At 35.8% G+C, this 25,586-nt stretch overlaps 1 protein-coding gene across 1 annotated transcript; it reads left to right on the top strand.

Moving 5' to 3' along the window:
• Positions 1–443: 443 nt before the first annotated feature.
• LOC104221742 (probable CoA ligase CCL13) lies at positions 444–23,902 on the top strand. Its single transcript, XM_070167420.1, has 2 exons — positions 444–819; positions 22,200–23,902. The coding sequence occupies exons 1-2, from the start codon at positions 622–624 to the stop codon at positions 23,646–23,648; spliced, it is 1,647 nt and encodes a 548-aa protein (XP_070023521.1). The 5' UTR covers positions 444–621; the 3' UTR covers positions 23,649–23,902.
• Positions 23,903–25,586: the final 1,684 nt, after the last annotated feature.

Below are 25,586 nucleotides of genomic sequence, written 5' to 3'. Positions count from 1 at the left end.
ACGTTAGCATTATTCTCCAAAAAGAAAAGACAAGAGAAGGTCTATTTTCCGGAAAAAAAAACCCCTCTTGAAGTATGGTTTAGGGACAAGTGAACTCCTAAAATTCGTACAAAAGCACTTAATTTACCTGTACAAGCCACTAAGAAGTCCTGAAATAAACCCTATTAGATTACTTACTTTTTAACAAAAGCTTGGTGAAACACTTTAAATGTCCAAAAACAAATACTCTTCTTTAAATGAACATTTCAAAAAATGTGATGATGCATACACTAGGAGAATCGTAAAATAATAAAGGGCATGGTGCAAATAAAAGAATATGCGTACATTAGGTAGCAAATTATACAAACATGAAGAATATGGTGCAAGTGTGAGAAAATTGTGCATATAATATGCAAAAGAACTCCAATATTTTCTCTAGTAAACGAGCTTGCTAATTACTCCAATACTCTAGTACTCGTTATACATATAGTACAATAAATGAAATCAACATTTTAAAGTGTGTGTGGTGCCATTTGAAGTGGAAGGCAAGCATCACTAAAGAAGGAATATTCTATGCAAGGGGGTATTAAAGAAGTGCAACTATCGAGTCATTAATTCTGCACGACGTGAGGGAAAAACAACATGGAGGGATTGGTTCTTTGCTCTGCAAACTACACACCCTTGACTCCTCTAAGTTTTCTGGAACGTGCTGCATTTGTTTACCGCAAAAGGGTTGCCCTAATTCATGGAAATACAAGTTTCTCATGGGAAGACTTGCATGGAAGATGTGTCAAGCTTTCTTCTGCTCTTTTTCAGCTTGGAGTCTCCCCTGGCGATATTGTAAGTATAAATTAAATTTCCTCTTCACATATATATTTTATGGATGATTCACTCATGAGTATACTCCCACTTATCTGTAAAACTTGCATGTGTAGATTGAACTTCCATGATAGGGCTCTAGGCTTCATACTGATCGGAGATTTATTCTGACCTTTTTGAAAAGATGGGTTCAAGATTATTCACTTAATACTTGTATAGTAGTAATACTTTTCTTCATACAATATTTATCTACGTACTTTGAGTCCGCCCCCAGTCCGTTCATACTTGCACCGTTTAGCTTAAAGCAGTTAAACTTCTCCATCCAAGATATTGATATATAATGTTTCTGTAGATAGAGACTAAATAGAGTTCGTCGAAGATACTCTTCTTTAAGCCAATTTAATTTAATTTCCAGAAGGCAAAAGTAGAAGTGAGTCCATTATAACTTTCTGTAAGATCTTCCCTGGAATATTAATTTACTCTTCAATCAAATGGCTACCATGCATGTTAGAGACTAGCTAGATCTCGACCAAGTCAACAAGCTATATAGGAAACACAAGATGCGTAGAAGGTTTTTTTTCTTCTATTTACAGTTCATATAATAAGACAACTCTCTCAAACCAATTTGTATTCCTCTACTTAGTTCTTCCTCTCCCTTAGTACAGACGTAGACTTGACTTACAAAGTTTGCCTTATGCTATGTAACCAAGGAAATTAAATTCCTCCACATCGTCACGTTTTTAGTTGTCTGTCATTATAAGTCTGATTTTTAAGTATAGAGTTGACTGCTCTAATATTAAGTCATTGAATAAGATTATATATATATTGAGGCGGTCTTTTTCTTTCAACAAAACCATATTTGTCCACTTATTAGCTGTTCAAAATCCATTTTAAGAGTTCATACTCAGAATTCTAATAGTAACGACGACAGAGCAAGCCTCTCGAGTTTCATTCTCCTTTTGTGTTCCTTTCATAATCCTTCTTATTTTCTTCGATAATGTCTAAATGATAAGTATTAGATAAGTTGCGTCATGATGTCACCATAAGGGGCCGAGTGGGGACCTCCGCCCCCTCCTCCGTAGTGTTAAGCAGATTGTTGTCTTCTTAATAATAGTATAACGTTTGCTAATTAATTGTATGAGGAGTTATTCTTGTTCGCCTGTATTTGTTGGCCAGTGCTAATATTTCTATTATATAGAAAAGGAAAGATGGTCAACCACCAAGGGTATATATGTTATTTCAAAAAAATTCATGCATTGTTTGCATTTCTAAAATACAAACTATCATTAATATACGTGGACCCCACATTTCCCTAAACACAATACTCCTTTAAATGTACTATTGATTAGACTATTTTTGCCGAGAGTATTGCAAGCAAATACTCATTTGGATTCCTTTTCTCCTTTGGTTAGATTATTAATTTTGGTTTAGTCAACTGGAAGTTTCCACAGAGAAACTAAAATTATATTTAAATAATAGAGAAACAAAAAGAAATATCGGTAAATATTTACAAGATTTTTATATTAACCCATACAATTTTAAAGCAATTTAAAAATTAAAATTAAAAAATTTTCATCTATCCACACTATTTGAAAGCGGTTTCAAACTAAAAAAAATCATATTCAATATTTTGTTAAACCTCAAAAGTTAATTTAAGTGATGAGATTTGTCCATACTGTACTAGCAAGCTATCTCTTATATGCTTAATTGATGTGAAAATTTAATCTATATGGTTTGAACCCATTCTTCCATGATAAGTTTTCAACTGTCAATAAATTGTCTTAAAACATTATTTGCTACTATAATTTTATATTGTTTCATTATGAAAATTAACATATGATAAATCTATACAAAAATAAAAACATTTTTCTTATCTCTTCAATTAAGAAAAAAATTAAAATCCCTATAATTTATATCGACTTCTATCAAATGTTGATTATTTTATCACCAGTTAACATCATTTTAATGAGTTATAATAAAATATAATTTGAATTACTACAATTTATATCATGTTAATATTTGTTTAGTGCTTTTGGTTCTCTTTGTTTGAAATAGTAAATTGTCTCTTTACGGAGGCAAGTCCCATTGGAAGTTCTCTTTATTTAATGTACGAAAACTTTCTCTTAATTTTGTTGTATACATGACATGAAGTAAAACCATAAGTTTTTATTCATCTTTTATTGTATTGTAAAGAATGATGTTGTTCGTTTTAACTTTCATCAAGTGGCCGATTTTTCCTACTGTTAAAATACTTGCGAAACCAATTTGGATGTACAATTTTAAGACTACAATATTGGGCCCGTATACGGGCCTTTCCTCATCTAGTTGACATTTGACAAAAGATTAAAACCAAAATTTAAGGGAATTCTTTTAAGTTGTGCACTATATCAGAGCATTAGAAAAGTTGATGCGAGAATACATATTATTTAACCACTATTAAATATAAAAGCTTATGTATCATGCATGTATGTCTTAGTTTGGTCTTCTTGTGTTTAAATATTTTAGACGAAATAAGTCATACACCTATATACGCGTACTATTAACGTAAACCTAAAGAAAAGCAAAATTTTATTGTGTATATCACATATAGAGTATATATTAAACATAAGTTATGTGATACATTCTTACTTGAAAAGTTTTTTTGTGGTCCCACTTGTTTAATTGATGAAAGAAATTAAAAGGAAAGGATGGAAAAGTAATTCCAAATTAAGACAATAACATACTAACCAAAAAAATAAATATGCATGTAACACTCATACACGGTACAAAAAAAAAAATCACAAGAAACTACCGATTTAATTGATTAGGATAGCCCATTGCCGAAGAAGCTAAGAAGAAAAAAGATTATGAAAAGAAAAACATATTAATTAGCTATATATATATATTAGAAATATAAGCTCATATAAAACACGTATGGTCAACCATTATAATTTCTACTAACAGTAAGTATATACTCCTTTTCATGATTTAAAAATGAAAAGAATAATCACGTCTAAGGATGACCATACTTGTTTGAGTTTTTTTTCCCCTTATTTGAGTGCTTTACTTGGAATTTTTTTTGCACTACCATTAAACAAATGAGACTACAAGTCCTCTGTCCACGTCTCAGATAGTAGTAATGAAAGTGTCTCGCATAAAATTAATTTGATCTTCTAGATCAGAACATATACGCCTTAATGGAAAAAAGTAATACTCCGTAACTATTTTTTTTCTCATTCCGCGTCCTCATTATGTTGGCTCTGACTTGGCATTGTAGTTTTTATTCTTTGTCCTTTTTGAGCAATCTGTTAAAGATCCACATAGGAAAATTGATGACTAGGTGCAACTAATATGGCTTATGACCATAGGAAAACATCTAGATACATGAAGTCAATGGCCGCATTATTTGGAAGTAACATGTATGAGAAATTTTCCTAAGTAACATGCATGAGCAATACTTGGTCTTTAACTCAAATTCTGCTAAAATCGATAGCGCGGCACTTCAGCAGGGGCGGATGTGTTGAAATTTAATATATACGCAGAGCCGTTGCAGCGGAAATTAAACAAGAAACGTACCTTCAGCCATAGTTATTCAAGTATCATAGAGTCGCCTTGGAAGAATCTTGACTGAAAACATAGGAAACCTTATAGCCTGTGCCTATTGTAGGATGCCAATGGAGTCACTGACGTATTTATAGGTAGGCTAGGGACTCTTAGGAAAATATTTTAGCACTAGGGAATTCTCCATAAATTATAATTACCCTAGGGACTCGTAATATTTTTTTGGTAATTTCTTTCCATCAAAGAAACTACCGTATATGCATAACTACAGAATATTATCTGATATATTATTTTCATTTGGGAGACAAAGTAAATAATTTATTACCTTATATGTGGGCCACATTAGAAGTCTCTAGAAGAGACGGTAAATTTCTAACATTCTCCGACTTGGCTCACATATTGAAATCAGATAATCCTTTATGAGAGATAAACATATAATATGACCATAGACTTTATCACTCAACTAAAAGTTATGCAACAATCACTTTAACTAGAATATATTATTACACGAATCATGACGGTCATGCTTTTAAAAAACACTTCATTCCATATATTACAATGCACAATACATTTTGACAAAGTGTCTAACAACTTTATGAATGAACTTAATATAAGTCATTTAGAGTCCAATTTTATTGATCCATTAATGATCACAAATAATACATGAAAAATAAAAAATGCGCACTGTCATGTATATCAAAATAAACATAATGTCTAGACAAACTGTTAGAGAGCAAAGCAAGACTAAATTGAGCTACTAAGCCCCATATGGATTACATGATCCTTGAAAATATTAGCCGGCAGACCTTTAGTCATAGGATCAACAATCATCAAAGTAGTATTAACATGCTCAAAATTTACATCTTGCTTCTTCACATAGTTTCTAACCATCAAGTACTTTATGCCGATGTGCTTGCTCCCGCTGCCACTTTTATTGTTCTTAGAGAAGAACACTGCAGTTGAATTGTCACATAAGATTCTCAATGATCTTGAAATGGAATCGACAATCCTAAGGCTGGAAATAAAGTTTTTCAATCATAACACCTCAGATGTAGCTTCATAGCATGCTATAAACTCATCTTCTATTGTGAATGTTGCAACAATGGTCTGCTTGACACTTCTCCAAGACATAGCACCTCCAGCAATAAGGAAAATGTATCTAGAAGTGGATTTACCAATGTCTTTACATCCACCCAAATTCGAGTCTGAATATCCAATCACCTCCAATGAGTCAGAGTATTTGTATTTGACCTTAAAATCCTTGGTTCCTTGCAAATATCTCAAGACCCTTTTACCAACTTTCCAATGGTCAAGACTAGAGTTACTTTGAGCCTAGCATTTTTATCACAAAAGCAATATCAGGTCTAGTACAGACATGTGTATACATAAGGCTCCCAACAAGCGAAGCATAAAGAATATCTTTCATTTTCTCCTTCTTCAATGCATTTTGTGGACATTGATTCAATGAGAATTTTTTACCTTTAATTATGGGTGCTACTATAGGTAAATCGTTCTTCATCCCGAATTTTTCCAGAATTCTTTCAATATAGGCCTTTTGAGATAGTCCAAATAATATTTGGGATCTGTCTCTATGAATCTCTATGCTAATGACATAAGAGGCTTCACCCATATCCTTCATCTCAAAATTCTGGATAAGGAACTGTTTAGTCTTATGTAATAATCTTAAATCACTACTTGCAAGTGAAATATCATTCACATATAGGACTAGAAAAATATATTTGCTCCCACTTATCTTAAGATATATATAATGATCAATGATGTTCTCTGTAAATCCAAATGAAGAAACAACATTATGAAATTTAATATACCGTTGGCGGGAAGCCTGCTTTATCTCATAAATGAATTATGCAACTTGCAAACAAGGTGACTTTTGTCCTTATCACAAAATCCTTCAGGCTGATGCATGTATACCTCCTTGTCAAGATCTCCATTCAGGAAATCCGTTTTCACATCCATTTGATGTAACTCTAAATCAAAATGAGCTACTAATGCCATAATTATTCTCAATGAATCCTTCTTTGATACTGGAGAGAAGGTTTCATGGCAATCAATGCCTTCCCTTTGAGTAAAACTCTTGGCTACAAGTATGACTTTACTTTGTTCGATATTACTAGATGAGTCTCTTTTAATTTTAAAGACCCAATTGGAACCTATTATAGAGGATCCCTTTTAGTAATTCGACGAGATCCTTGAATTTGTTTTTAGGCATAGATTCTAACTTTTTTTTCATGGCATCATACCAAAGTGTGGAGTTTTCTCCACTCATGACTTGTGAAAATGAGCATGGATCATCTTTTAGTCCAATATCATAATCAGACTCTTAAAGATACAAAACATAGTCAATAGAAATTGCTGATTTTTGAACTCTTGAGGATTTTTTCATTCCCACTGGTTCAGGCACTTCTTTAGTGGGTTCAGGTAAAGCGGGTTGATCTTCATGTGGCTCCTCAATTGGTGGTGGATCTTGAACTTATTGTTGTTCAGATAATTCATGGGAATTTCTGAGCAACATTCAAGTTCCTAATAAAATAAATGTACCATATGTGGTTCTCTTATTTCTTACAATTCCACCATTTGAGTCAAACCACTCCTACTTTTTTCATGATCCTCAAGAAATTTAGTGTTTCTAGCCTCAATAATTTTAGGAGAATGATAAGGACAATAAAATTTAAACCCCTTAGAGTTAAGCACATAGCCTATAAAATAATCACTTATTGTTCTTTCATCCAACTTCTGTAGTTGTGGGTTATAAACCCTCACTTCAGTTGGACATCCCCAAACGTGTAAATGATTTAAATTAGGTTTCCATCCTTTCCATAACTCAAAAGGTGTCTTGGGTACAACCTTGAATGGAACCCTATTTAAAATATACACAATAGTTTTTAAGGATTCACTCCATAAGGATAAAGGTAAACTTGATCTGTTGATCATGCTTCTTACCATGTCCATTAATGTCTGGTTCCTTCTTTCTGCCACACCATTTTGTTGTGGTGTTCCCGGCATAATATATTGAGCAATTATACCTCCACTTTCAAGGAACTCAGCAAATAGACCCTTAACTTGTCCCTAATCTGTGTACCTACTATAATATTCTCCACCTCTATCAAATCATACAATTTTGATCTAAGCACCAGTTTATTTCTTGTCACGACCCAAACCGAAGGGCCGCGACGGGCACCTGGTGCCTTACTCAACCGAGTACCAACGTAACATATCTTTCTTAGAATGTTATCATGAGTAAATGAGCCAGAAAACCCGCTCTGAGATAACAAGAATAAAACATAAGGGAATACTCAACATATGAAGACCCAACATGATATACAAACTAATATATGTGACATACGGGCCTATAAGGCCGACATGACCATTAGTAAACTCGAAACATAGGCCGACAAGGCCATACAATTATCCATACACCTGACATATGTCTACAAGCCTCTAAGAGTACATAAAATCATAAAGGTCGGGACAGGGCCCCGCCATATCAATCAATACATATCCAAAGCATACTGACCAAATAGGCAACTCCGGAGCAAGTGGAGTGCACCAACACCTTCGCTGAGCTGATAGCCTACTAGGAGGACTGTCAACCTATCAATCGGGACCTGCGGGCATGAAATGCAGCGTCCCCAGGCAAAAGGGACGTCAGTACGAATAAAGTACCGAGTATTTTAGGCAGGAAATCATAAACAAGAATAGTAATGTAAAGAGAGAGATAGAGGAGATACAACCTGTAACATCTGAGTGCCTCTAGGGGATATGATATGAAATGCATAATACATATATATACATAAACTTTTTAAAACATTCGCCTCTGTGGGCATCATCATCATCATATCGTACCCGACCTAAAAAAGGACTCGGTAAAAGCGTACCTGACCATCATAAGGTTCGGTAAAATCGTACCCGGCCACGTGAAGCTCGGTAAACCCAACTGATCAGTGGTTGCACAATAGGTGCCGTACCCGGCCGACTATAGAGCGGCTCGGTAGAGTAAAATAGATACTATATATAATGCATGCTAGACTCATGGAATCACCTTCTAAACCTTTTGGAGTGACTTAAGAGCACTATGGACATCCATACCCTCAATATGAACCTTAATAGGATTCAAGGATCATACACACTTGCTTAGAATAATTTTATAAGGAAAGAACAACATGGACAACCTTAGTTGCTAGGAGTAGATCCGTTATGAAGTAGCGTATTCCTTTCACTTTAGATCATGCCAAAAGAAAGAAGAAAGTGTCTTAACATACCTTAAACCCATTGAGTCCTTAATCACTTCCAAGCAACTCTTCAAACAAGTCAACTCAATCTATCATAGTATAAGGAGATTCAAAATCAGTGCTGAGCAAAGACTAAGTCTATAACTTAAGCTAGTAGCTCGTTTACGTAAATTTTAGCAGCATCTCCCTTGTAACAAGGGCCTCCTCTAATACCATATACAAACAACAATGACCAGAGCAATCCATCAATACATAATTATCAATATCAAGACACCATATAACAACAACAAGTCACAACTACATTACGACGAGCGGCAAGCTCCGATTGGAATCCGTATACCCCTTATCAATCCTTATAGACTTCTTACTTCAACATAAAAGTATCATTAACATGATAATGAAGTCATTAATCAATGATTCCAGCCTTAAACCATATATTTATAACAACGAAAATAATCCACAACTTCAACTATCCTCAATTAGCAACTTTATTCACTAGTTCATGTCTAGCCCATCCATTTAACTTAATCAACATCAAGATAACCTTAGGCACAAGCAAGATCACAATATACATACCTTATACAGTAACTTCAAGTCAAAATCCAAGTTATATTCAGTTTACAACAACCCTTAATAGCAATACAACACCATAGAAGTGACTTAAGCTAGTCCAAGTATTATCTTATAGTTTATCATCCTAACAACTTAACCAACATACAAGCAAGCTTAAGCACAATTAGTAGGTTGTTATACTCACCTTAGACAGCAGCAACAACTTGGAATTTCATCCAAATACAGCCCACAACAATCCTCAATGACAACACAACCTCAAAGAGGTGTTGTTCTTCACTAGAACTAAGTTTTGATGTTGAAATATGGTGTAATCACTTTGGAATCACTTCAAACCCTTGTGATATATGTTTAGGAGGGTTAGGAGAAGTTTGGAGACGAACTTTAGTTGAAAAATGAGCAAAAATAGGCGTCCAAATCGTTTATAAATTGAAGTAGGTCAACCACCGCCTAAGTGGGTCCCATTGGGAGCTGCTTGCGCGGTCTCACGAAAATAGGAATATCTCTCTACTCCGATATCGTACTGACAAACAGTTTAATGCGTTAGAAACTAGACTCGTAGATATTCAATTTGGTAGGTACAACACCCCATGATTCCAAGTATATTTGGAGAAATTCTCAGATACATTTGACCTAAATTTCAGCAAATTTATGAATGTAACTTGTGATGACCTTTGCCAACTCTTGTTCCACAACTTGCTTGCCTTCAAAATGTAGAAAATGAATATCATACGACTAAAATAACTCATAGAATAACCTCCTTATCATGTTAAGAACCCTAGTCTCACCCCAAAGTACATGTTATAACATTCCAAACTTGTCGACTTTTGACGAAACTTATTTTCTTCAATTGGTTTAGCTTCTAAGATTTCCAACCCTCTTGGTACTCGTTATTCATGATCTTAAATATTTGTAACCTCCAAGGTAACATGATTAACTTACTTTATTTGCTTCCAAATATAATCTCATTTCCGAGCTTACATCAATGACTTACGACGTACTCTCACGTATGAAAACTTGGGGTGTAACATCTTTCCCCCTTTGGAACATTCGTCCTTGAATGTTGATTGATGCGCTTATCAGTTTCATAAACTATAGCTCTTACGTATACTTTAATGCTCATCTTTCCATCTAAGCCACTGTTTTGTGAATAAATCCAAACGCTTGGGCATTCCCCCTTTTTAGGCCTCTTTGTCACGCCATGACATGTGGTCAGAATTCTTCCAACATCGTAACATTTTCTACCTTATGTCATGCAGTATGTACGACTGTGTCCTTGTATGAGCGCCTAGCGACTCGTATTCTCTTTTTCCTCCATCTTTTAGCCAATCTCTAAGCCTCACTTTATGAACATATACAGAATTATGACAAGCTGTCCCTCTAGGCATCTATAGGTGTACTGATGTCTTTCGCTTGGTACTTTATCGAACTTAAGACTATTTCTATCTCTTGTTTCATAGCCTTGTATATCTATCCTTATGGATTTACTACATCTAGGTAGGTTATACTATACCATAAAACTTACTTCGGTTTATTATTACCGAGGTTTGCTACCCAACTCCAGGTTACTCTCTCGCTGCTTATCCTATATGTATAAATCTAAGTCCTTTAGTGCTTCCTCATTATTATTCATCTAAGAATAACAAACAAATCTCATCTCGAACTTTGGAACTTGTACCCATCTATTGTTTATTCACCTTAATGTTGATCTATAATCTATCACTGATAACTTGCAACCTCTTACGTAATACACTGTCACTAGGGCTCACATCTTATCGGGGAACATATGAAGTGATTTTCCTGATCCACCTAGGGATAATACTATACTTCAATAACCGTATTTCATTGCATCCCAACGCGATTCATCTTATGGGGGTATTCTAATCCCGTGCAATTAATGAAATCCCTTTCTCGTTAAATCATTACTCAATCAAAGGCCTAAGAATCATCCTCTTATCTATCACAATTACACCCTTATTCTACCGCCAGGGCAACATTCCATCTCTTCTAAATGCACCTAGTCTTAGACTCCTCTGGGTTCATTCAGGCTGTATAGAGTTTTTTATTACATATGGAAATCATCAGCTCCCTTATTTTGATGGGTTTAATCCCGAGGACATACATATTCTCGTCACCTTCTAACTCACCTTTTCATATCCTTACTCCTATCTACCTAAAACCTTGTTGCTCTACAATACTTTACCTTAGGACCTACACCGATCTATTTATACTACTCGCAACCTTCCTTTAACTTGCTAGCACCATAAATTTCCTTTCGTGCCTTCTCAGTTGTCCTTAAATGTAAGCAATTACTTTTGCTGGTCGTTCTATCACTTGTTGCATGAATACTTGGCTTGTCTTTTTGCCCACGAATACTATAATTTCCTGTACCTCATATGATCTCAAACATCACCTTTGATGGCTTTTTTTTACCATTCATTAGCCATGATAGGTGCCACTTTCTTATGGAGTGTATACAATATTGTAGTGAGACTGTTGTTACAGGATCATTTACTCTTTAGCTCACTATGCTTAGGTGGAAACCTTCTTCCTTATTTCCTCAGCTAGTCTTTCATTGTAGTACTTAGGGAGACCTTCTGGCTCTTGTAAAGTTGCGAGCTTGATATATCGTACACCCGAAGGTAATTTTCGTTATTCTTACTCGCCTATAATAATCCTTAGTTATATAAATTTATGCCTTTGTGCTCGTAGGGTTACTTCTAAGATCAAATTTTTATTGTCTCCTTAGTGGCACTCTCTCTTATTTTCATAAACCTTAAAAATTGTACCTTTAATTGCCTCAACTCCTATCTGAATTTTTTTTCAAATGATTGTGATTGCGTATCTGCGAGACTGAATTCACTATGCTGCGATTCACTACATTTATCTTGCATGATCTATTGATTTATCTGTGACCTCTTGTCTATCCATAACTGGGCTCTTCCTGAATCAACTACTAATTACTCGTTGGTCCATTCTCATATATATATATATATATATATATATATATATATATATATATATATATATATATATATATATATATATATATATATTCTGCATAATCCCTCTTGGGATATATCCTTTTTCTTAACTTATCTCTCGCCACTAGCTCTTGATGTATCAAGTGTCCATTCACACTTATTTATCAATAACATCCTGGCCGAAAACTTTTACTGCCTCTCTTCGGTGTCGTGCTTGTATAATGTTCTGAAGTTGCAACATATCTGCAAGAACTGAATAAATGCAACATCATCCCTTTCTCCTTTTTACCACATTCTTTCTTTACAATTCCATAGTTAACTGAACCGCTTAACTCCGACTTAATATCATATCACACCATATTCCCCCTTTAGGGGAGTACTAAGATTTAGTACTACGACGATCTACCTATAGTTGTTTTACCTTTTCATATTCGGCGTCTTTTCATATTATCAATGAACCTTAATCACCTTATGGTAACCTTCTGTACCAGGGATAACTAAATTTCTTACGCACCTTTCACGAAGGTGACACCTACGGTAACTGGCACACTTAGTCCCTTAAGATTAACTCTGCTTAGAGTGCTTGCTTTAGGTAAGCGACTTCCTAAATAACCTTTAAAGGTTATTCGTCTGTTGTCTATTCTATTATTGTTGGAGCACGATCTTTGAAATTCTCACGATGTCGACCATTATCAAATCCTCCGGTCCCTAATTCATGTTCGGTTTTATCTTGTTCACCAGCCCATACTGATTTTTATTACTCTGGGGTCTAACCTTTCCTCCTGGTAATCACGTTGAAGTCACCATCTCATTTCTCGAAATAAGAATATGACTTTATGGCTTATACTCTTTTATTGCCTTAAGGCTTGTCACCTCTTGTATTTTCCTTCACTTGACTATAGACTCTGTCATCGTGTCATATTTTGATTTACTGTTATCACCCATATATCACATCTTACTCATGATGCTTCATTTATTTTCTTCTTATTCTCCGGATAATATTTTTTTGTCTATCACTTTATTCTGAAAACTTCAACAAAAAGTTCTTTCCCTATAAGCTCCCCTAGCTTCATCTCACTGGCTCTTGGGAATGCCTAACATTCTTTTTTTACTCGGGGCTAGAGTCATACTAAGGTAAATATTTGTCCCTTCTAGGATCCCACTACCTATCTTCTGAAATTTCTGAATATTCCAGTATTCGTATCTGATTGTACTACTCTAGAGTTCACCATCTGGGTGTCTTAGAAGGAGATCTATTACCACATTTGCACCATCTTTCGGAAACGTTAGTTAATGATAACAACCTATCCACAATTTTTGGGTTACTCTAACTCCAACTGGATCCTGATATCCCATCTTTCTCTTAAATAATATCTGTTAGCTCCCATAGAACATAACTGAGATGGGTGTGGCCAATTGTACTTACCTCTGTCATTGATGAAGGTACCAAAATGCTTATATTTCTCTGCCTGATTTGAAAATATTGATAATCTTCATTATCTGGGTGCCTCGTACCCCTCTTCACCTTACTTCTTTTACTTGTTAAAACTTGTATCTAGCTTCTGAATTCCTCATAGATTTTCACCATATTCGTGAATAGATATCCGTGCCTTAAGGCTCCTTATTAAGAAGCATACACATCTTAGTACACACATGATCTGTTGAAGACCTCATATTTACTCATCATAAGCATGATGTGAAATCGAGTTCCTCTGACTCAACTCTTCCACATCCACATGCAATCTCTTACCAACTGTCTTTGTGGATGTAGGTATCGTTGTATTACGACTAAAGTCGGTAGGAGGAGCGGGCGCTAATACTTTTACCCGAATAGTGGTATCGGGGTCAATTTCCACAGGGAGCTTGGAATGGAGTTGCGTATTTGTTTAGACTAGGAATGCGTGTTTGCTCCTAATTGTACTTCTACCATTTTTTGGGTTTTTGTTTAATCACTACTATTATCAACTACAAGTTTAAGCTAATTTATGCTAAAAGGGTATGTTCTAAGTTGTGATTAATATAGAGAAAGGTACTAGGGTCGTGGCATCACCTAGGTGGTTAACTAACGGGTAGAGGTTACTAATAATAGATTGACATAATTGGGATCAATGTTATAACCGTGCACATTTGTACTCACTCTCACACCTCTCGGTAGAGAGAGCGATTTTGCCCAATTGACTCTCTCGAGATCAATTGGGTAGGCCAATTAGACCAAGTAACTAGGGTTCAAGTAGGGTGATTACTCTCTCGAGGTTTAACCCGTTAATTGGGACTACCATTCTTCATGGATCCACCCCAATTCCTTGTTGGGTCAATTTTAGGGTCATAGACTCTCTTTCTCAAGAAAGTTCAAGACCCACTAAGCTAGAATCAATATTTGCAACCATCAATCTATCAGTAAGAAGCAACACCCATTAATTACCCACACTAGGGTTGAGCCACAACCCTAGCTAATGGGTTTAGCTAGACATAATTAAAACAAAAAAATGAAGAAAAAAAAGATGAAACAACCATATTAATTAATTGCTAATGCTAAACTACAATAATATATGATGAAACTAAGCTAAAAATGCCCAAGATAGGCCAAAACATAAGTCTCACGAGTGCAGCAGCTGTCAGTTGTACAAAACTTGACCTAAAAATGGTAAAATGTTCTATTTATAGTGGGCTGAAAAAACTGGACAAAAATGCCCCTGCGGGGTTAGTGCGGACCGCACAAAGATGGCACGCGGCCGCACTGGGTTGTTTGACCTCTGAATCTTGCTCTCTGAAAATGGTGATGCGGACCGCACAAAGTTGGGGTGCGGCCGCGTGAAAACTTGCGCGGACCGCACAAAGTTGTTGTGCGGCCGCATGAAAGGTTTTGCAGCTTCTTTGAACTTCACTGATGTGGGCCGCGTGACCCTAGAGTGTAGCCGCATGGGAGGGAGCGCGAGCCGCATGTAGTTGGACGTGACCGCGTGGTTTGCTTATGGAATATAATACTCTCTGAACTTATTGGACGCGGCCGCATATCAACATTGTGCGGCGCATGAGTGAGATGCGGGCCGCATGAACTGGGACGCGGCCACATGGGGCATGGCTTGTAAGTTCCCAGTCTCTGAACTTTTATGGTGCGGCCGCATGACATGATGGTGCGGTCCGCACCAAGTTCTGAATGTCTTCACTCTACTGATCTTTGGCACTTGAGCAGGTTTCACTCCAATTTGAGCCGATCTTTGACGATTTGTCACTTTATAGCTCAAACCTGCAATCAAGCGCAATCTGTAAGATATTTGGGACTATTTTGTAGCAATTTACACTCAAAGCGCAGGCAAGTATGGGTATAAAACATGTTAAAATCCTACTTATCATAGGTATCGTTGTATTACGACTAAAGTCGAATTTAGGAGTTTTAATTCTTACAACTGAGCTCTACTGCACGATCTAGAGTAAGAAGAAAGAGTGCCAGACCTAAATGCCTTGTAGCCTCCTGCTTATAAGTGTGGTGCACAATACACCCATAAACAAGACTCTACTAGACACGGCTTGTAGACTCCCTAGGACAGAACTGCTCTGATACCACTTCTGTCATGACCTAAACCGAAGGGCCGCAACGGGCACCCGGTGCCTTACTCAACCGAGTAACAATGTAATATATCTTTCTTATCATGTTATCATGAGTAAATGAGCCAGAAAACACGTCCTGAGATAACAAGAATAAAACATAAGGGAATACTCAACATATGAAGACCCAACATGATATACAAACTAATATATGTGACAAACAGGCCTATAAGGCTGACATGACCATTAGTAAACTCGAAACATAGGCCGACAAGTCCATATAATTATCCATACACCTGACATCTGTCTACAAGCCTCTAAGAGTACATAAAATCATAAAGGTCGGGACAGGGCCCCGCCATACCAATCAATACATATCCAAAGCATACTACCAAATAGGCAACTCCAGAGCAAGTGGAGTGCACCAACACCTTCGCTGAGCTGATAGCCTACTAGGAGGACTGTCAACCAATCAATCGGGACCTGCGGGAATGAAATGCAGCGTCCCCAGGCAAAAGAGACGTCAGTACGAATAAAGTACCGAGTATGTTAGGCAGGAAAGTATAAACAAGAACAGTAATGTAAAGAGAGAGATAAAGGAGATACAACCTGTAACATCTGAGTGCCTCTAGGGGATATGATATGAAATGCATAATACATATATATACATAAACTTTTTAAAACATTCGCCTCTGTGGGCATCATCATCATCATATCGTACCCGACCTCAAAGAGGACTCGGTAAAAGCGTACCCGACCATCATAAGGTTTGGTAGAATCGTACCCGGCCACGTGGAGCTAGGTAAACCCAACTGATCAGTGGTTTCACAGTAGGTGCCGTACCCGGCCGACTATAGAGCGGCTCGGTAGAGTAAAATAGATACTATATATAATGCATGATAGACTCATGGAATCACCTTCTAAACCTTTTGGAGTGACTTAAGAGAACTATGGACATCCATACCCTCTATATGAACCTTAGTAGGATTCAAGGATCATACACACTTGCTTAGAATAATTTTATAAGGAAAGAACAACATGGACAACCTTAGTTGCTAGGAGTAGATCCGTTATGAAGTAGCGTATTCATTTCACTTTAGATCATGCCAAAAGAAAGAAGAAAGTGCCTTAACATACCTTAAACCCGTTGAGTCCTTAATCACTTCCAAGCAACTCTTCAAACAAGTCAACTCAATCTATCATAGTATAAGGAGATTCAAAATCAGTGCTGAGCAAAGGCTAAGTCTATAACTTAAGCTAGTAGCTCGTTTACGTAAATTTTGGCAGCATCTCCCTTGTAACAAGGGCCTCCTCCAATACCATATACAAACAACAATGACCAGAGCAATCCATCAATACATAATTATCAATATCAAGACACCATATAACAACAACAAGTCACAACTACATTACGACGAGCGGCAAGCTCCGATTGGAATCCGTATACCCCTTATCAATCCTTGTAGACTTATTACTTCAACATAAAAGTATCATTAACATGATAATAAAGTCATTAATCAATGATTCCAGCCTTAAATCATATATTTATAACAACGAAAATAATCCACAACTTCAACTATCCTCAATTAGCAACTTTATTCACTAGTTCATGTCTAGCCCATCCATTTAACTTAATCTACATCAAGATAACCTTAGGAACAAGTAAGAACACAATATAAATACCTCCTACAGTAACTTCAAGTCAAAATCCAAGTTATATTCAGTTTACAACAACCCTCAATAGCAATACAACACCATAGAAGTGACTTAAGCTAACCCAAGTATTATCTTGTAGTTTATCATCCTAACAACTTAACCAACATACAAGCAAGATTAAACACAATTATTAGGCTGTTATACTCACCTTAGAAAGAAGCAACAACTTGGAATTTAATCCAAATACAGCCCACAACAATCCTCAATGACAACACAACCTTAAAGAGGTGTTGTTCTTCACTAGAACTAAGTTTTGATGTTGAAATATTGTGTAAATACTTTGGAATCACTACAATCCCTTGTGGTATATGTTTAGGAGGGTTAGAAGAAGTTTGGAGACGAATTTTAGTTGAAAAATGAGCAAAAATAGGCGTTCAAATCGTTTATAAATTGAAGTAGGTCAACCACCACCTAAGTGGGTCCCATTGGGAGCTGCTTGCGCGGTCTCGCGAAATCACGAATATCTCTCTACTCCAATGTCGTATTGACGAACGGTTTAATGCCTTAGTAACTAGACTCGTAGATCTTCAATTTGGTAGGTAGAACACCCCATGATTCCAAGAATATTTGGATAAATTCTCAGATACATTTGACCTAAATTTTAGCAAATTTATGAATGTAACTTGTGATGACCTTTGCCAACTCTTGTTCCACAACTTGCTTGCCTTCAAAATGTAGAAAATGATTATCATACAACTAAAATAACTCATAGAATAACCTCCTTATCATGTTAAGAACCCTAGTCTCACCCCAAAGAACATGTTATAACATTCCAAACTTGTCGACTTTTGACGAAACTTATTTTCTTCAATTGGTTTAGCTTCTAAGATTTCCAACCCTCTTGGTACTCGTTATTCATGATCTTAAATATTTGTAACCTCCAAGGTAACATGATTAACTTACTTTATTTGCTTCCAAATATAATCTCATTTCCGAGCTTACATCAATGACTTACGACGTACTCTCACGTATGAAAACTTGGGGTGTAACATTTCTCTACTTCTGTTTTGTAAACATTAAAAGCATCAAGTGCTTTTGATTTGTTAAACAGAAAATAGAGATACATATATCTTGAATAGTCATCAATAAATGAGATAAAATATCTCTCACCATTCAAGCAAGGGGTAGGAAAAGGTCCCCAGATGTGTGTATGTATTATTTTAAGCAATCGAGAACTCCTTTTGGCACCTTTAGTTAATTTATTGGTCTGCTTACCCTTTATGCAGTCCACACAAGTCCCAAAGTCAGAAAAATCAAGAGCTTTTAGAACTCCATCATTAACCAACCTTTTGACTCTTTTGATAGAGATGTGTCCCAATCTTTTGTGCGAAAGATTTGATGAGTTCTTATTGATAATACATTGCTTTGTGCCAATTTCTTTGTCATGCAAGGTTCAAACATTGCATTCAAATGTGGGGTATAGCTCAAGTTTATATAAATTTTTATTTTAAATTTCCAAAACCAATAACTTTATTATCTTTCAAAAGTTTCACAGAAGGATAATGAAAATTCAAATCATATCCACTAATAGATAGCCTTGAAATAGAATTTAAATTTCTAGAATAGTCTAGAACATAAAAAGTATTTCTAAATCTAAGTGAAAACCATCTTTCAAAATGAGCCTATAAGTCCCCACGCCTTCCACACGTGAACGCATCTTATTGTCAGAATAGATGAATTGTTTACTTCCTATCGGCTTCCTCTGAGTTAAAAAACCCTGCATGATTTTGGCAATATGAATTGTAGCTCCAAAATCAATCCACCATGTATTATCAGAAACTTCACTAAAATTAGATTCATAATATACAAAGGTAAAATTACCTTTCTTCTTAAGCCATTTCTTGTATTTCAGGCAATCCTTCCTCTAGTGTCCCTTCTTCTTACAGAAACGGCAAGCATTTTTGTCAAAAGTGCCTTTCTTCTTCATGGGAACACTTTTGTCTTTCCTTGCATTTCTCTTACCATGAGTCACCATATTAACACTTTCAGGTGTCTCATGCTTCAACCTCTCTTCTTCTTGAACATACATGGTCAAGAGTTCATTGGTTAACCATTTATCCTTATGTGTGTTGTAAGAAATCTTGAACGGACCATATTCTGCAGGAAGTGAGTTGAGAATGAAATGCATAAGAAATGGTTCAGACATATCAACCTCAAGGGACTTGAGTTTAGCAGCGATGTCTCTCATCTCCATAATGTACTACGCACTGTATGACTTCTGTCGAAAGCCATACTTGAGAGCCTCTTCATAAGGGTGCTGTACAATACTTTGTCAGAGCTTACGAATTATTCATCAATTGTCTTCATGTAAGCTTTGACCTTATCGCTATTAGGGATAGAACCTCTAATGCTTTGGCTTATGTGGGCTTTTATGAGCATTAAACTTAAGCGATTAGATCGCTCCCACCGCTCATAATTTGCCTTAACCACTGGTATACTTGATTCCGTGGGAATAGGTGATTCATCCATACGGAGTGCCTGGTCCAAATCCGAGTACCCTAAAGTGAGAAGGACTTTCTCCTTCCATTTAGTATAATTGTCACCAGAAAGCATTGGAATTCGAGCATTCTTATTAATAATATCGGTAGGAAAAGCTGTAAAGACTGCAAAACAAGGATACACATACATAAGCTATAAAGTACAATCCATCAAAAGGTGAATCGAGTAAAATATCGATTCTGAGTAAATTCTAGACCTTCCTTAGGGTAGAGGTAGCAACCCATGCATAGAATTTACTTACTTTATTAGAGTAGTAAACCAAAATACATAAAAAAAATTATCCGTACCTGTGGGCATAAGATAATTTTAACTTAAAGGTTTACTATCTCATTCCAATTAATCTCACCAAAATGGTTACCTCCCTGTAGGATCGGGTTACCATTTTAATAAGATAACTAGACTAAAAAGATGCCATTATAACTTTTAATCACTAAACTTTATGTGATTAAATAACTCAATTTCTTTTATATTAAGTACTCAAGATGCTATGGCCACTCCTAAATACATCACATAAAAGAAAACTCAAATGATATCTCAAAATAATTAACCGTAATTAATTAACTTAAACAAGATGTTGATTAACTTTTGAATGGGCATACTCGATATAGGCTTAACCCCATATTACCTAAGGTTAATTCTTTTAATTGAACTAACTACTTTATATAGTGGCAAAGCAAACAAAATTAATCGTATTGTTTTCTATTCAATCACACAAACATTAGGCTTTATCCCTTTTAAACCTTTGCTATTATTTTAATGGTCAAAGGCATTCAAAATAAATAAAATAAACAATACATGCAAGCATATTAATCTGCCGCCGAAAACTAAAGGACGCCCTTGTAGGTAGTCTCAACTTCAAAATAAAATTTCTAAAACTTATACATATATTAGACATATTCCAGGTAACAGAAACTTAAAACTAGTCTAATGTCTTTTATCCTTTGAAGCAATTATTTCAATCTAGCTTACATGATTACTGCGAGGCTTTAAAGAACAAGATAACACAAAAAAATAAACAAAAAAATCAAAGCTAAGCAGCATCTCTATATTGTAAACAGTGCAATACATCATTTGTCAGATTAGGGGTGAATCCAATTACTTCATATGGATCAAAACATAATAGATCTAGAAGTTTCACCCAAGACTACAGTGTTACCACTTGTCTTCAAGACCAATACTACAAAATTCTTGGTTCAGAAACTTTAACAAGAATTTTACGCCACAAAGAATGTAATTATGTGAAAACTTCAAGTAAATAGACATATTGATAAATTAAATCAAAATGCTTTGACTAACAAATTCAATGAGAATATGAACTTCAATCACAGAATATGTAAGGTAATTTAAACACTAATCTTGTAATTGACAGTGCTTAAAACTTCCAATTAAAATAAAATTCTTTGATTGATTTCAAAAGTTCTAATTAGCGTAACAACAATTAGATACTGAACAACACAACTAAAGGGCATCTCTGATACCACATGCTGAAATTTAATACATACGCAGAGCTGTTGTAGTGGAAATTAAATAAGGAGCGTACGTTCAGTCATAATTGTTCAAGTATCTTAGAGTCGCCTTGGAAGAATGTTGACAGAAAACCTAGGGAGCGTTCTAGCCTGTGTCTATCATAGGATGCTAGACGGATGGAGTCACATGAGTATTTATAGGTAGGATAGAGACTCTTAGCAAATACTTTAGCCCTAGGGACTTCTCCATAAATTATAATTACCTTAGGGACTCCTAATATATGGTAATTTCTTTCCATCAAAGAAACTACCGTATATGCATAACTACAGAATATTATCTGATATATTATTTCCTTTGAGAGACAAGGTAAATAATTTATTACCTTATATATGGGCTAGATTAGAAGTCTCTAGAAGAGATGGTAAATTTCTAATAGGATGCACAATCAAAGCTACGAATTCAGCTGAATTTAGTTATAGTTTTAACCCACACTGTATATATATTAAAAAATCTATTAAATATGTACAAATATTAAATTTCAAATCTAGTAACTCAAATGATATGTCGATTAGTGGCATTTCGAACCCATAACTTTAAATTCTGATCCGCCCCTAGCTACTGTTTTGTACATTAACAATCTAGTTTCTGAGCTATATATGATCACACGGAGTTCAAACATTATTTCCTTTCTCTTCCTTTTTGCTTTCACGTCTTTGCATGACATCTCTAATTTTTATTTTATTTGTAGCTTATTTTGTAGAAATAGTTAACCAATTACTATAATAAGCTTAATTTATAAGCTTATTAATTCTAATTCTAATATAAACAGGTGGCAGCAGTGGCACCTAATGTACCAGCACTCTACGAGCTGCATTTTTCTGTACCAATGGCTGGGGCAGTCCTTTCTGCGCTTAACCCAAGGCTAGATGCTGCCACTTTGGCACTACTACTTCAACAATTAGAGGCCAAAGTAATTTTTGTGTACTCTGACTTCATTGAGATTGTGCTTGAAGCACTTAACGTTCTTCAAGAAAAAGACAAGCCACATTTTCTGGCCTTAATCAATGAAAGTAGCAATGAAAAAGAACTACCAGTATCATTACCACCAACAAAGATTCTGGATTACCATACCCTTCTAGAAATGGGGCAGTCCAATTTCAAGATTGTGTACCCGAAAAATGAATTTGATCCGATTTCGATAAGTTTTACTTCTGGATCAACAGGGAAGCCTAAAGGAGTAGTGTATGGTCACAGAGCTGCATATTTGAATGCAATTGCTGATATTTTCAGATATGAGATGCAAAACATGCCTGTTTTTCTCTGGACAGTGGACATGTTTCGATGTAATGGATGGTGTCTCCCCTGGACAGTAGCTGCTTTGGGTGGCACTAATATTTGCCTTTCAAAAATCAGTGGAAAAGAAATTTTGGATTCCATTTATCTTCATAACGTGACACATTTTTGTGGTGCACCAATGATTCTTACAAAAATTTCAGATGCCATAGCCACAAATCAGCCCTTGTTACCTCACCAGGTGAATGTAACAGTAGCAGGGGTATTGCCACCACCAGAAATTCTGACCAAACTGGAAGAATTAGGATTTAATATTAACCATGCATATGGTATGAGTGAAGCACTTGGTCCAATGATATCAATGTCTAGGAAATATCAAGATGATTTTTCCAACTCGAATGAAGATGTGAACATGAAAATTCGCGAAGGAATTCACAGTATTATGATGGAAGAAGTTGATGTAAAAGATCCAGAGAGTATGAAAAGTGTGCCAGCAGATGGGAAAACTACAGGGGAAATCATGTTTAGAGGCAATGCTATGATGTTAGGGTACTTGAAAGATACTACAAAAACTGAAGAAGCATTTGAGGGAGGGTGGTATAGGACTAAAGATCTTGGAATTAAATACCCAGATGGGTATATAAAACTGAAGGATCGCGCCGTTGACATAATCAAATCTGGGGGAAAAATTATAAGCACTCTTGAAATTGAAGCTGTTTTGATTAGGCATCCTATGGTTTTGGAGGCTGCAGTTGTAGCAACACCTGATGATGTTGTAGGAGAGACCCCTTGTGCTTTTGTGAAGTTGAAAGAAGGGTGTTTTGTTACTGATGAGGAAATCATAAAGTTTTGTGAAGATTGGCTACAGGATTACATGGTTCCAAAGGCAGTAATTTTTGGTGATTTACCACTCAATTCTTCAGGGAAAATACAGAAGTTTATACTCAGGGACAAGGCCAAGACATTGAAATGGGCACTTTCATAGTGAGTGTCACTTACTACACTTGCCTTGTCGACGCCCATTGTGCACTTAACGTACGAGACGCCCAAAAGATTTAGGTGTTTGTTAAAATTTGGCGTGCAACTTGTTTGGAACTTAGTTCGTTGAAACGTTAATTTGACATTAATATTGTGGAACACTTTAAGGTTTATTTTTCATTTTCTTAAATTATTGTCTTGAAAGTGTTTTTTTTTTGTTGCTAATCATTGTTTTGGAAGATGGAAGTCGGATTGGATTCATTTATGAGAAATGCATATTTTTAGTCGTTTTCAAAATAATACCCTGCAAAATATATAATAATTCTCTCTATAAATATGTTGGAAAATCTGTGTTCAAAATCAGAAAATCAGAGAAGCAAACAAGCGCTAGTTCAATAAACAAATCGTAAAATAATTTCGAGCCCACTAAATTCACAATGTGTCCTTAAGGAATTTAATTCCCTCACTGTTGCCCAAGGTTGTGGATTAATTCCTCCCATGATAGAACAAAATAACTATTCTGTGATAGCGACACTACAAGTGACAGAACTTCAGCGAACTCAACAAACGGATCAAATCACACTTGACACTTATATTTATTTGGAAAATAATGCAACAATATAGAAAAGAGGGGAGAAGTTTTCAGTTTTTTCCATATCTGAAAAATGAGGCCAAGCCTCTAAATTTATAGACAAAGGAAGGGTGATATGAAGAGGTGCAATCCAAAAGGTGGCTCTTCCATTTTTCATTCACACCCTTTAAAAAAAACGCAATAATATATAGAGAGGCTAGCAAATACATATTTTATATATGCGGAATTAATTTTGCACTTACCTTTTCCCATTTGGGTTTCGAGATATACATGCTGATCCAGTTGGATGCAATCTGATCCACTAAACTCTTGATGCTTCTTATGCTATCTTTACTTCTTGAATGTGATCTGATACATCTTTTGATATTCGAGTAATTTATGCAAAATACCCATTGAACTTAAATTATTTATTATTTTTTATCCATTTGGAAACTAGTAATATATACCTACTTAATTAAAACTAATTACCCAACCTATATATCCATCCCACTTTTCTTACCCATTTGGCTTAACATAACTTGATTTGGCTTTGATTGGTTTGGATTGAATAAGCTTGGCTTGACTTGATTTGGGTTGGTGTCACGACCCAAAAACTGACTCGGTCGTGATGGCGCCTATCGTGATACTAGGCCAGCCAACTATTACTCATTTACTCCATATTTCATTTAAGACTTAAGTAAAACAATATTTTTGACAGAAATCTGATAAAATATATAAAGTGAAAATCAAAACAAGCGAAAAATACAAGCCCGACCTCGGGTGTCACTAGTCATGAGCAACATACTACAACGGTTCGAAATAAAACAAGACTAATACAGTCTGAGAGTAGCCAACAAATACACTTAAAAGGAAGATAAGGAAGGAGAAGGCGGGCCAGCGATCGCCAAGCAGCTACCTCGCAATCTCCAAGGAAAAGTCTCCAATTGATAAGATCAGCAACCGCTACTGTGCCTCGAGATATCTGGATCTGCACACAAGGTGCAGGGGGTAATGTGAGTACACCAACTCAGTAAGCAACAAGTCCAAACTATAGACTGAAAGGTAGTGACGAACCAAACCTCAACATATATGCAAATAACTGTGTGGAAAAGTAGACATGCTTACAGTTCAAGTAAAAGCTCAGCAGTAAGTAAATGCAATACGACTAGTACGAAGTATAACGCTCAGGAAATCTCTAAGTGCCAATGCACAAATAGCATGATCAGTGTTCCGTATGTCTCCACTCACAAGTGCTCAACTAGTCGGTACTATATATGGCCATCTGGCCCAGGGAATCCATCCCAAAATATATATACATCACTGACCGTAGTCATCTAGTACAGAGGAAGGCCGTTCCAGCCCTATGGAGAAGAT

The sequence above is a fragment of the Nicotiana sylvestris genome, chromosome 2 (genome assembly GCF_000393655.2).
Source record: "Nicotiana sylvestris chromosome 2, ASM39365v2, whole genome shotgun sequence".
NCBI lineage: Eukaryota > Viridiplantae > Streptophyta > Magnoliopsida > Solanales > Solanaceae > Nicotiana > Nicotiana sylvestris.
This window is presented reverse-complemented; position numbering and strand designations above follow the sequence as displayed.